A 14,629-nucleotide genomic window follows, 5' to 3' on the forward strand; every position below is an offset into this window, starting at 1 on the left:
TCTGTGCTTACATCGCTTCATCAAATGCAAATTGTAATTAATTCTAGTTGAACTATTTTTTAGCCGTGCTGGTCAGTTTTAAAGAGAAGCTGTTGGAAAGTTTTGTAAATGAATGACAGTAGCTGTAAATCACACAATGCATATTGGCTCGAAAAGTAAAACTGTATGTTTTTGATAACATACGAAGCAACATGCATTTATGCTGATTTATATGGTACACGCAAGTTCAATCATGTTATACCATTCCGTTATTGTAAAAATGTGCTCATCTTCTAAGTTTCAGTAAACTGTAAAGTGCTAGTTATTACCTTATTGAGGTTGTATTACAAAAATATTACTTCTCATGAAACAGCATTTTTTTTATCATGACAACATAGGAAGATATAAGGAATTTACACTTTTACTACCAACCCCAGGTTGGTTTGACTTGAGTTGATATGTAATAAATCTCAGATAAAAACCCTAGCATCTTCACCACGGGTGTTTGCAAAAAAAAATACCTTGGGCTCAACCCTGGCCATTTTGCCTAAATTAGGCAATGTCCTATTGACAAGGTCATGGAAAAAATACACCTTATCTGAGTCAACTTTCCCTTACTTGGAACTTCTGAGACACATTGTCTTTGGAGATTTCTAACAAGAAATTTACTAAACATCGTATAAATGTATGACATGCCGACATTATAGAAGGGCACATAATGAATTGTCGACTGTATCCTACATGTACTTGATTCCTGTTTTAGGTACCTTGGTAATTAAAAGCTGACTTTTAGTAAATAAAATTCACTAAATCAACATTAAGTATTTTACCCCATACAGGTACAATCTAGCGTATATGTAAACTTTATGAAGAAATGTATGTGAGCTTTTTGTGTCTGGTGTCAAACATTGTTAGAGTAAGAAAAGTTTGCTACTATAAGATAAATTTAGTGTGATTTACATAGTAAAAAGCATTATAGCTAAATAAATTACACTAGAAGTCAGAAACTTTTCTCACAAAAAAGAAGGAAAAGGTGGAATTTTAGGTAAAATATTGGATATTTCAACTTGCTTCAATGTTATGTATGGTTGAGCTATCCAGTGGCATGCTGTATATAATTGTTTGTATTGCTTTGTGTAATACTTTATAACTATAAGTTGCACGCAGTACTCCATTTTTATATTGACTCATTCATTGAGAAATTCTATATAGCGTATTTCATTTGGTCCATGTCTTGTTCTGTATTCATTTGTCATTAGACACCATATCTATAACTAAGATATTAAGCAAAAAAAACAACTTTAGTATTTCCGGCAAATCTTCCTTAAAAAGCATTTTAAGATTTAGCTACAGGCCACAATTAAACATTCAAAAATAAATAAACTATTTAGTTTATGGCCATGGTTTTGATGTTGAACACTGGTAAAGTTACTTTTAATGCTGTAGAATAGTTATAAGAATTGAGAAGGTGGAGCAGCATTTTTATTAACCTCAGCCAAATATTTTTTTGAAGGGTCTAAAATGGAATCGAAAACCAACAGTCCAACATAACCATTACTTTGGTCCAATAAATATATCAAATAAATGGGCTGCCATCTTAAGTCTATGTCAATGTGATGCTCTATTCCAGTAAGAATTCTCCCATTTCATGTTGAAATATAGAGCAATTACTGTCCTGACAGCCTTGGGATTAGAGTGAAAAGAGTGAAATCCCATGTTACTGATGATTTAGATGTACTGGGAAAAGTGAATTGATTAACACAGAGATGGGACGGAGAGGTGAATTATCAGGGACCTGGTATAATATCCTCATCATATTTTGTTTACTACTCAATTTGGAATTAAAAGCTTTATTTGTCATATTTTGAAAAAACGAGACCAGCAATTATAAAATACTTGTGGATGTGAACTAGAAACTACGACTAAACCATCTGTTCCAAAAAATTTGTTAAAAAGTTAATTAGGCTGAAGGAGTAGCTCGGTAATAATGTCATTGCCTGTTTTTACTTCACTAAAAGGTTTGTTAAATGATCAGAAAAAGCTTGTTTCATTTAACCACAGTAATTGTTTGTGTTAATCCCACGCAGCTAAATAGAAGCTAAGTAGTCAAAAAAAAACTTTAGCTCTTAGAAAATGAAATTATATAAAATTGTTTTTTTACCCACAGGACAAAGGGGGCATTTCACAGAATAAATATTTGCATAAAGTTAAAAGATGCAAACTTCTTTTTTTTATTATTATTGAATTGACTGGTAGCTTTCTATATACATATATATAAATGCCTATCATCTACATCAATTTAAAGATATATAAGAAAACAATAGATACGGTGACTATAATGAGTGTGTAGCAAAATGGATATAGCGCAAGTGGTCCAAGAGAAGATGGAATCTTTGATCAAAGTTGATACCCTTTGTTGGGCCAACATAGAAAAAAAGATGGAAATGTATTTTTGGCACCTCCGGGGGTCTCTCCTTTAGATGGAAACATATGCCATCAATGTGAATCCACAGATTCAGTTGCAATTACAGATTTTATAGATTATTATTCTATATGTCTGTCTATACATATAACATATTAAAGCTACATACGAAATATGAAATCAATATTTTTACACATTGATGTGCTTTAAATAAGTAATAATAAGTCATTTCGTCCCTCTCTGGTCATACATATAGTGATAGAAAAACAGAGTGAAGGGGAAGTATAAATACAATTAACTTGTCAATTCCTATTAAACCAATGTCTAAAGCTAACACGTATAATTGTATAGATTTCTACTATTAGTAATTCACTTCCTGTTTAGCAGGACTATATAGTGAAGAATAATTTTGTTTATAAGTAATAGAAAATGAGTGTTGCTGAAAAAGTTATTTGAATCCCACAATTATACATTTGGTGTACCGAACGAGCACAACAATGAGCTATGACAATAATGTAAAACATTACAACTACAATTATGTGCAAAACAATAGCTTTTCCTGCATGTTTGTAGACCTGTTATTAACTGAGCTGGTCGGTCATATATAAAAACATTTCATTGTGTATCAAGAAGACGATCAAAAAGAAAAGCAAAGCAATAATAATAAAAAAAAAAACATTGCATACTTTACATTTATAACCTTACCTATGTTTAAATTCCTTGTTTCTTTATAGAATAATACAGGATGGCAGACAAAAAGAGAGAAAAACATGTTAGACAATGCAAAGCATGACAATGAAAACAGAATACAATAGCAAACCACAATTATTGTAGATTGCAAAATTACAGATAAATTACGCAATGGTGTTAAAAATTAGTTTGAAGAACAAGTAGTGCTAACCACTGCTTTCTAGAAGATAATTATCTAACTACAGTTATTACTGTTAATAAAGGGAAACAAAATATTAGCAGATCCATTTTCTTTAAATACTAAATTGTAACACATTAAGTAATATAAAATGCGATAAGTTCTAAAGTACAAAAGAGTGTCCTTTGTTTTTGCTCAGGGTCGCTATTTCTAGCTAGTTTGGAGAAGGCGTAGGGAGTGTTGCCAAGATGATTAGCCAAGTATTATGAGAAATGTAGTCTAAGGCAAATGGAACGTCAAAATCACTGATCTGGTATGGAAGCAGCAATGCAGAGAGGGCTCCCCTAAAATTTTTTAGTTTAAGGCCTGCAAAACTGAGAGACAACCATACCCTGTTCTGTTTCTGCCACATCATTGTTCACTACTACAGAGAATTATTGGTCCACCTGAGAACCGATTATACAAAACTGAAGGACGGTATGTTAAAACCTGATTGACGTGAAATGATTGCTACACAGTCATACTATGTATAATGGCCTGAATTTTCTTTGTTTCTAATAAGCAATAGTAATATTCAATATTCCACCTTGTTGTATCTTCTTCAGTAAATCTGTCCCAACATACTGGTCTTTTTCCAGGTAGGTAGGCCACTTTCAGAATTTCAATATTAATAATGCTATAGTAGAACAAAATCTATATAATTTTAAAGAAAAAAAATAGCACTTTGTTCCTGTAGAGGGCAATGTAGAATAACCAACGATGCTAATGGCAGGGAACAAGTAAATTTGCTGATGTGCACTTAATGGATCATCTTTCGACAGAGATAAATGTCATTCTTAGTCCATAGGACATTAGCAAAGCTCAAAACAGCTGTTCAAAGTGTCACTTTCTCCTTCACTGATGAAGAGGCCAGAACTACATTGCTCCTCAATATACAAAAGGCCTTCCCATCTGTGATTTTGCCCAGGGTAAATTATTCAACAAATAATTTAAGCCTGATGTATCAATCCTTTAAAGAGCTCTTCTCCCCTTTGTGTTAATATCCAATACTAACTTTATACACAAATACACAAACAGTTTGTGGTAACACACGACTGAAATATTTCACTGTCTTAGTGTATTTATTTTGAGACAAACTAAACTCTTAGTGGTTTTGATTTGTGTCAGGTCAGCTATAAAATTCATATTAATAAAAGCATGCTGCATGACATTGCAGCTAACTTTTCTGTCAGAAATAGAATCTCACCGAAGTTCCAAAATACTGGTGACATTTCTGGAGGGAAAGATGCGTCTTATGTAATTAAAGTCTCCCACATAGAGGCTTCCGTCGATTCCAACAGCCAGAGCCACAGGGGCCAATAGCTTATTTCCTTCTGAAAGACCATTGCAACTTGGGCAAGAAATACTCCTCCTTCTCCCGTTACCCATAATGCTTGCGATGACAGCAGGCTGTTGTGTCAGGAATTGGTTTTCTCCACTTCCTTTGTGCAGAATTCCTATAAAGATAAAACCAATAAATGCTTAAAGTGCAACAGTTTAGACCATTTGAAACTAACTATATAATATTTGATGAATACACACTTTCTCTGATATTTTTTTGTTATTTAGAAAATACACAATGCAGTGACTTCCTAATTATTTATACATGTCATATTAATATGCTATGACTGAAGAACTGTCCATGGCTGTCCCCAAAATAACCACACATACTCCTTTTAGAGTTTAAATGTATTTACTTTCTGATAATAGTTGAATAGTTGGCCACTGTGTGGCCAGCAGTCAATCACACCGTGACACTACAACATATCTTCAAATATATAATTTAAAAAAAACACATTACATCGTACACAGAACACATGAAACATAGGATTGGATTTCACTTATTTTGACTAACACCATAGACTTTGCCTGGCCTAGTGTTTACACATGACTGAATTTGTTAACCTTCTTAAACATTGAAGGTTAGTCGTAATGTCCACTATCTCGGTGGCTATTACAACTGAATTCCAACCACCAGGGCACCAGGCCCAGGGAGTGTCCTGGACATCCATGTGGCCAAAGGCCTGTGCATCACATGCTAGGCCACATTCACCAATAACCTGCTCTTGCACTATACCAGGTCACCAAAGCTACAAAACAATGGGGCGGACGAGCGGGAAGGCAATGGTTAGTCTTGGTTCAAAAGGGAATGGCCAACACTTCCCCACACTTAAGTAAATATCTACAGGTCCCCTCATTTCCCAAACCCTTCTCTTGCTGCCTAACTGTAGGCAACAGTGCTTATGGGGTCTGCCAGTCCTGCCTCCGTCACCCAGCACTTTCAAGGAGTTCTCTCTTCCCAGGGCCGTTCTGATATGTAGTTTTCCAAATTAGAATGTGCAGCCTATCAGTGATAGAAAGGTTTGAAGGTTATACCACTTAATACATATATACAATGGATAGGTAGGTGTGTGTCCTTAAAAATAGATATTATCAGACCCACTCGTTTTTTAAATTATATAAACATTGTGTAACACAAGTGAGTGATGTGTCCTAATGAACCGATATACATGTGAGCACTTACAGTTCAGCTTGTCACATCCCCATATTGGAGACATTCCCAGCTATGATCTAGTGATGTATTAGGAAGACTATTATATTTTTAATAGTTACGCCAAGCTAAGCTTTGGGCACTATTTAATTAAAACCATGAAACAGCCAAGCGTCCTATGACATTTTTGTGACTGGAAAATAATAGTGGTTAGAATGCGTGAGCAGCTGGAATCCAAATGAAACAGCTTAAGGTCCTGTCCTAAGATTTTATACACAGATGTACAATGGAAAAAAAATGCACTTACAAAATAATGTTCTTAGTCAAAACAGTAGGGCAGTAAATTAACACCTAAAAGTCATTTGGAATCCAATAAATATAGCTATGTACACCAACTACTCTTCAAAGCTCCATAAAGCCACTATTAACAGTTGACACCATTATATTAATATGTCACAAGTGAACACTTCAGTGTCTCACTTTGCAATGTACCAACAGCTAAGTGGAGAATAGTATAATACTGCACATAATTAGTCCAATTGTCTGCCTATAGTGAAAATTAAAGTATTGAAATGCCTTGGCTGTAGTCTAAGGCTTTGTGATTAACATAGATTTTTGCAATTAACATATAAAGCAATTTGTCTAGATGCTCGTTTTTTTTTCTTCTTTGCGGATGTTAAAATAGTATCTTAAACCATATTATATACTACTCAACCACATACTATATGTTAACTTATATAATACATGCTTATACATAAACCACCAGTTTGAGATGTGATTGTAATCACACAATGTACTGCTATCAAAACACACTAGAACATATGTCCTCTCTTAATTAATCATAGACTATCCTTTGCATGTTGGAACACGTTTACAGTTTAAAATATAAGATAAGATAATTCAGGGTACAAATTTACAAGTATTATGTGTGCCACTAACCCATTATCCCGCACAATTGTGCAGGTAATTTATATAGTTATTTTAACTGTACGTTTTGTGTAGCATTACTTAATAAAATTGATCTGCCTATGCTTCCAGCTTGAAACCACTGTAAAACCAATGGAGAATTATGGGCAACTTGCAGAAGCCAGTGAAATGTAATTTCGCAGAGTAAAGCTCAATCATGGTTTGTTGCATCACTCCTTTTGTGCTCTTAATTTTCAATTCCACAGAATTTTGAGTTAATCCCATATATTTATTCGGTTTATCTTCTGGAACCCCTTCAACTTTTTTCAGGCTTTCAATTTCCATTAAAATGTAAAAAAAAAAATCAATGAAGAGAAGCAGTTGTGCAAATAATACCAAGATGGCTGCTCTCAGTGTTCAAGAAGGTGACAACACCACTATAATTAATAAAGCAGCATCAGCAGAGGTCGTATCTTCAATAGCAATGTTTTAAGACAAAGCAAACTTACCACTTCTAACGTTTAATATATGGTGCTTATCCAAGGACCAACCACCAAGGTTTGAGGGATCCAGTTCAAATCCTTGCAATATTGCTGTTCTTTTTTCCCATACAATTAAACTTGGGCAAGTTTCATATTCAAACCCCACAGACACTGGGGAAACAGAACAAAACACGTATTTCAAAAATGCATTGCAATGATGTGAAAAAGCAAACATCAACCATGTTTTAATTATTAAAATGTACAGACAATCTTAGAAAGCTATAACAGAAATGGATACTAATAGAGAAACCAGAACACTGTGAATAATAAAAGACTAGATAATATATAAATCAGAACACTTTGAATAATGAACGGGTGCCTCAACTTTTTTTTATTATTATTAGCCTTACAGTTTAATAGTTCATCTTCTTTCAATTGCTTAGAACATTTGCAATATAGTGATAAATGATGCTATCTGTTCCTTTCACTTTTGAATTCAACACAACATTTAGAATGAGTCTGTCTTTCTTAAAGATGAGATCTAATGCCAATTTCAGGGGCTTTAACATCGTAAATATATATCTTAATTCATTTTCTTCCCAATTAACTTGTGAAGCTATCATTTGGAGAAGTTCTCTAATCAAAGGTCTTAAGTGGAATTTCACAATAATATCTTGTTAGCGATGTCATGGTGGGAAGTTCCATATGCAGTTTTTCCGTTAGCTTATAAAACGTCATTGCTGTAAAATATTAATAGTAAGTTTTAATCATTAGAAAATTGATGGTCATGAGTGCATATTCTTATGTTCCTTCAGTCTCACACTGGCTGCTGTTAAAGCTAATGGGGCCCTGACAGTAAAGTTGACACTTCTGCTTCCAGGCAACTCCATCAACCATCAACTTCTACTGTCTCCCCTCCTGAACCATCTTAGTACCCCTCCATCTTCCCACCTCTTCTCTTCCATATACTCATGTTAATCCCCCTTTTCCATTCTCCCACCTTTAGTAGAAACAGTTGGAAAGTTGTTGGTAAAATGCTTTGTCCCTGGACGGCTGCCACTTTTGACTTATCTTAAAGATAGTCCTGGTTTTAATAGAGGAAACATCTGAGCAAAGGTGGCATGAAAGGGAAGATGCATTATCTTTCATGGAAAATGTGTTTTAAGTTGTTATCAATACAGTAAAGTTCATTAACTGATTGCCTGAAAACCTTATTATAAGACAATGTAATACGAACAAAAGGAGTGATTGTACAAACAATTATGGAAGGTTTTGTAGGTTATCCAGGTGACATTTTCAATTTAGCTATTAAATAATTAAGATAATAGGATAATTGGCTTCTTACTCCATGAACCATAATGAGATCTGTGATAAGAAAATCTTTGTGAAAAACGACTTTGTTTACTAACTTATTAAATTGACTATCCTGGAAGCCTGAGCAACATATTAGAATTTCAACCGCAGTGTACTTTTACTGAATGTTAATAAAACTCCGTCCCCCATGCTTCATTGGCCATGTGAGGAGGCATTGTCAAGTTATATGCCTCTGATTTTGGAAAAGGCTTTCAGTCCTCAAAGATGAGATGGCCAGAACAATGTTGGAACATGAAACGTTGCTGACCATTGACCATAAATTGCTCTACCTGTTCGTTGCAATTTATTCTGGTGTATACACAACGTGCGTTACAGTATAGGCGTCTCTTGTTTTAAAGGCTCAAAGTTAGGCATACTTAAATTAGGTATTTACTTTACAAGCATTAGATTATATATATTAGATTATTCAAGGGTACATTTTTTGTGAAACAAAGCATAGCTTCTGTATTTTAATGCACTATTCTATCTTCTGGAATCAATATTAGATTTATTAAGCAATTCTGAAACTGATAGACTGAGAAAAAGAGAAATTTAATTTTGGTGCCAAACGTACCTATCGGCATGGCACATTACATTCGAAAGCACAAGTATTATTTTGTTACACGGACGTGAATTCAGAAAGCATGCATTTTTCCGTTGAGCATATAAAGCTCAAGTGTGGTGAGGGCTGATAAGATTGCTCAAACTATGAGAGGCTTAGGTGTGAAATACTACAACACTATCCTGTTCCGTGGTTCTTAAGACAGATAACACCTTCAATCCGGTCACAATAATCAGTGAAGTGTTTTGCTGATTACATACCGACAGCATCAGAAAGGCCGTACACTCTTTGACCATATGCATCGTGTTTATCCCAGACAAACGTGTAGGCCAAATTTGGCGACGCTTGAAATGTCTTTTGAAACAAATGACCCTCAACAGCTACCATCAGGTGAACTTTGATTAGATTAAGTGGGACTGTGGACTGGGTCATAGTGATCTTGAGCAAGGACTTGTATCCAGGAGTCCGAGAACTCAGATAACAGAGTCTCAAATTGGAACCCATCATTTCTATCTCTTCATGAAGAACCTGTGAAAAAAACAGCACAATGGGGGACATTTTTTTAACGCGTTTCGCATATTTTGTTTGTAAACCAACAGTAAACAGCACATTTTTTAAAAACATTAAATGTAATTAAATGTTATCATGTGAGCTGGGTGAGATTGGAAATCTCTGAAAAGTGTTTGACGGAATCTGAAGGCAGGTTTGGTCGATCTAGCCTGTCCATTTTTCCTGGTGTAGATCCTCAGTCCTTGACTGATTCAAGATAGCTTTAGGGTCATCACATGCATGTTTAAATCCCCTCACTGTAGTTGCTTCTACCACTTCTGATGAGAGCCTGTTCTATTTATCTTCCGCCGCCGCGGTAAAGTAAAATAGCATAAAGGAAAGTGCTCCGTAACATACTTGGGCAACTTTCTGTATCTGTGCTCCTGCTGTCGTGTATGTCACAAATGTCATGATTAATATCATGGTTAAATGTAACAGATTATTTTAACTCAGATGAGTGCCATATAGGGGTAACAATCTGCCTTTACATTTCAGTGCCATAATCTCAGCTCCATTCTTCTCCAATCCCCAAACCATTCAGTTTCCACCGAAGGGTGGTCAACGAAGACATCGTTATAGAATAGAATAATCATACAAATCCTGACAAGGAGTTCAGATGCCTGCTCCGTTTGCATACAGACACAATGTATTTATATAGTGTTAAAAACAGTAGACGCATGACTGATCCTGTAGTTATAATCGAGATACATGGGATTGGTTGGAATCAGGACTCTATGGCACCTGCTATGGCACTTTTAGGTTGCTGTGCAGTGTGGGATGTTAATCACTATCAGGTTTATTACATATAGACATGAACAGTTAATGGTAGGTTAGGAGATAGTGACAGGTTTGTGTTAATGTCTTGGCTTTAATATTTGAAATAAATTGATCTCTCTCTCTCTGGTTATATCTCTCGCCACATATTAAAACATTAAATTATAAAACCAGCAGACTATAGCAGAGGAATATTAGGCTGCTCTAAAACATTTTAAATCATTTTCCAATGCACTGGTAAAGGTAAGTGATAATTCAGAATTACAAAAGAATGGTATCTACTTTCTTCATATTGTTTATCTATGACTTTTTCTACTGACCCTTAGCATTTCAAGATTTAATGCATCTTTGAGAAATGCAATTCTGCTGAGAATACAGTGTATTCCAAACCTCCAGCTGAATCTTTGCAATTCATCTTAAATAAACACATTCTTGTGATCCTTTCGAGACCACAGAAGTAAATGCTCTGAAATGATAATTTACCGGTTCTAGTATTCTAGAGCATATTTTCATAGACCTTTACATATTTTCAGTTTTTTGGGGCTTTTTTTAATTACCTGGGTTTCTGGTACTATTGGATTCTGTCTGGGGGAGGAACTGAAAAAGGTAGAAAGTGGAGATGAGATAATAACAGGATCAGGCCGCACAAAGCCACTTAAATCACAGCTAGGAATGGTGTTCTCTTCGGTCTTCATTGCTAATGTGTCCATAGCATAAAAGCTATTCCATGGAAGCCACACTGTCCTCTCTTGGCTCATGAAGGGAGCCCGCTCGAAGTGAAGAGTTAAGGACGCTCCACCATTTGCTAACAGGTCAAACCTGAAATGACAATTATTTGCAAATTAGAAGAGCTTGTAGGTTTACGGTCTCTATAATTAGACAATATTATATTTTAGATCCCAGAGTAAGGGGAAACAAAAAGTATTCATATTATTTGGAAGACTGGAAATCTACAGGAAGACACAACATCAGTTAATTAGAGGGAATGCAAAATACCGGTAAGTTTTTTAGTGCCTGAGAAAATTATGGCTTATGGAACCTCATAGGATTGTTTTACATATATTATAACGCATATAAAATATAATTAAAAGCCTTTCTAAAATGCTACACCTTGGGTATTTCAACCTATGGTCACCTCATTTGATGCCCACACTAAATATGCATTATCAGTCCAGAGATACAATTCTTAGCATTGTTCCAGGTCTCATTTATCCTGTATACTTTTGGTGAGAGGTCACTGGCAATATCTCAGGGGTTACCCTAAATCATTTCTTGACATCTTAACTTACCAAAAAGTAATAAATAAGTTGAGCTCAATGGCTCAGATAAATACTACTACTAAACATATCTTACAAACTGCAGAGGGAAATTGAATATGTTTAATATGGAGCAACACATTGCCTCCTTTTCTACGCTGAAAGATATTAGAAGATGAAGTATAGAAAATATGGTACATTCCATATACAGTGAAACTTTAACCGTGGAAACTTTAACATTGGTTAAGGAATACCTAGAAGAACTCATACTGTTTTGAAGGCAAAGGTTGGTCACACCAAAGACTGGTTTCTACAACTTTTGCGCAGTACTATATATATCTATATATATCTATCTATAGATACATTTTTAATTTTTTTTCCGGCAAATTAAAATCTCCTACTCGGGCTCCTTCCTAGAGATCACTTAGCATGCAAAATCAAATCAACAGAAGAGTTCAGCCAAGTAATTATTATCCTTTCCGGATGGCTATGTTACTATGTAATTTTTTTAAAACAGCAGCACATCACAAAAGAAACTACAGTCATTTCACTAAGTTGATTTAACAAAATATATATTTTGAATGCATTATCAGTTGTATTGTTCTGAGCCCAGACAAGAAGACAGCTACATCCACCCCTTCACTGGCAGAGACTCTCAACAGCCTGAGAACAGGCTGATTGAAACTGTCTACCAGAAAAGGGGTAAATGTTAAAAAATCAAGAATTACACAATAGATAAAACAGTGTTCACTCAATGTGTATATATCTTCAGTTAACCTATACTATGTACCCGCAAATTAAGAATAATGTTGTTATATTTACCAAGAAAAAAAATTGCATAGATGGGACATTTCTCTCTGACAACCCATATTTAAAGTATTATTTAGTATTCTTTTCATGAGAATTGGAAAAAAAATTGATCTCGCCCAAAAATCTGCATCAATCTAGCCAAGAGCCTTCCAGTGGCTGAGGAAAGACAAAATCACACACATCCCAAAATCCCAATAGACCAGTGCATAAGGTTATATGTCAATAATACTGAAATTGTGGAGGAAAGTAAACAGTCTATAAATAATAAGGAAAAAGGTGCAAAATATAAAGAACAATCCATTGAAAAACAGAATTCACTTACGTGCCATCCTGTCTTGTTATTGTATATCCATATTTTGGGTATTTAACAAAAGATACATTAACACCGACCAGTGGAGTTCCATCTGTAGTCATAACTTGACCCCGGATTAGGGAAACAAGACTATAAGAACAAAAAATAAAAAATACAATTATAATTATGTAAAATAAAATAACAGCATATTATTACAGAATGCTCAGATAACAAACAAATCGGTGACTGAAATACAGTTTTTATTACATATCGAAAAGTGGATATTTATAATGTTAACCCTTTATTGCTGGTTATAATTTGTACATTAGCTCATCATCCTGTTCCTATTTTTTTTATTTCACACGGTAAGAACCTTATGAAAATAATACCTTCTTATCAAGTCATGTGAAACCTCTAAAGCAATTGTATTCTCGTAAAAAAAAAACAAACTTGAGAAAATGTTTGACATACAGGATGAAAGCTTAAATGTGAGAGCGATATCTTATATACTTTAAGAGAACATATCCTTGTGTATTGCATGAGAAAAAAAAACCCATCCTGTCAAGGGAAATAAAAGCAGACACTTGTGCTACATAAATACATAAAATGATCAGAGGGAAAATAGCTTATTAATATTATCTGTAGTTCAAACAATATGTTTTTATATATTTAATTCTAAATGAGGTTTCACCATCTTTCTTGATCTGTGAAACAAAGCCAGACTTCATCCAGGTTTGTTTTTCAAAGGTTTGTGGGGAGATTTTTATAATTGTACCTGTTTACATTGAAATTCTCAGCCACTTTACATGTAAACAATGGTTCTGCTATATGTTCCTTTGGAGTTCCTATATGTGCTAGCTTCATTGCCTTTTAATCAAATATCCAGTTAAAAGATCATTTTAATAAGGATTAAAAAACATAAATAACAAAAGAAAAACGGTATTATCTGTTCACGAGGCAGGTTGGTATTGTTTCTCGCAAAGATAGAAAATTGGCAGCTTTGCAGCATTTTAGCTGGATTTAATAGCTTCAAGGCAATTTGGGATATGCAGGGGTTCTCGACACCGTAAATTTCTGGACAGGCTCCCAGCTTTAAAAAGAAGTGATCAAAATGACCTGCGTTCTCCACAAAGATAATGGGATCCCTGTCAGAGGCCTGGAAATCAATCCCATGCGTTTAGCCTCTCACTCTCTTATGTCATCACTTCTCCATCAATCAATACTAAAGCTGAAATAATAGTGTAATCTCAGCACATCTGTCTTAATTGTATGCACAGATACACCTTTCATTTCTTCATTGTGTCTACCCACCAGCGATAATCAAGTTGTGGTTTACTTTAAGCAAATGCTGCAGGAAAATGTTCTATAACCTTCCTACGGCCAGCCTCAAAACCGTACTTTATTCTATTTTTCCACGCCATGTTCTAGGAATGCCATGCAGTTTCCTTTGCAGAAATGAAAACTATCAATTTATATTTCTTTCTTTAGCAAGTTAAGTCGAAGTTGATAGTGGAGGAAAGTGTGCTGGCAAGCTATTACCAGCTTTAACAGGTCTTAATGGTCTCTAGGGGCTCGGCTGATCTCAATTGACCTTGCACTGCAGATCAACGGTTCAAAAAAGCCCTGCAGGATGTCTCGTAGCAGGAATAAACACACTCCCATCCAAACCATTTGTCTTAGTAATATAAAGACCTTCAACACATTTTGTACTGAGTCTGTTTAGTGCTTGTGCTAAACTGAATTATAATAATACAGAGATGATAAGAGTCATAGTGTCTGGATAGCAATACATTAAGTACAATGACAAATCGAGGACAAAGGTTCCGTATTTTTAGGGTACTCTTGT

At 34.9% G+C, this 14,629-nt stretch overlaps 1 protein-coding gene across 1 annotated transcript in view; it reads right to left on the reverse strand.

The window, feature by feature from the left end:
* Positions 1 to 14,629, reverse strand: part of TENM2 (teneurin transmembrane protein 2) — a 418,814-nt gene that overhangs the window by 38,112 nt on the left and 366,073 nt on the right. The window contains exons 15-20 of the mRNA XM_053463637.1: positions 12,814 to 12,933; positions 10,983 to 11,244; positions 9,363 to 9,630; positions 7,215 to 7,358; positions 4,516 to 4,765; positions 3,107 to 3,127 (exon numbers count right to left, since the gene is read on the reverse strand). Coding sequence (XP_053319612.1) covers positions 3,107 to 3,127; positions 4,516 to 4,765; positions 7,215 to 7,358; positions 9,363 to 9,630; positions 10,983 to 11,244; positions 12,814 to 12,933 — 1,065 coding nt within the window. The remainder of the gene's footprint in view (positions 1 to 3,106; positions 3,128 to 4,515; positions 4,766 to 7,214; positions 7,359 to 9,362; positions 9,631 to 10,982; positions 11,245 to 12,813; positions 12,934 to 14,629) is intronic.

This window comes from Spea bombifrons, chromosome 4, assembly GCF_027358695.1.
Source record: "Spea bombifrons isolate aSpeBom1 chromosome 4, aSpeBom1.2.pri, whole genome shotgun sequence".
Classification (NCBI taxonomy): domain Eukaryota; kingdom Metazoa; phylum Chordata; class Amphibia; order Anura; family Pelobatidae; genus Spea; species Spea bombifrons.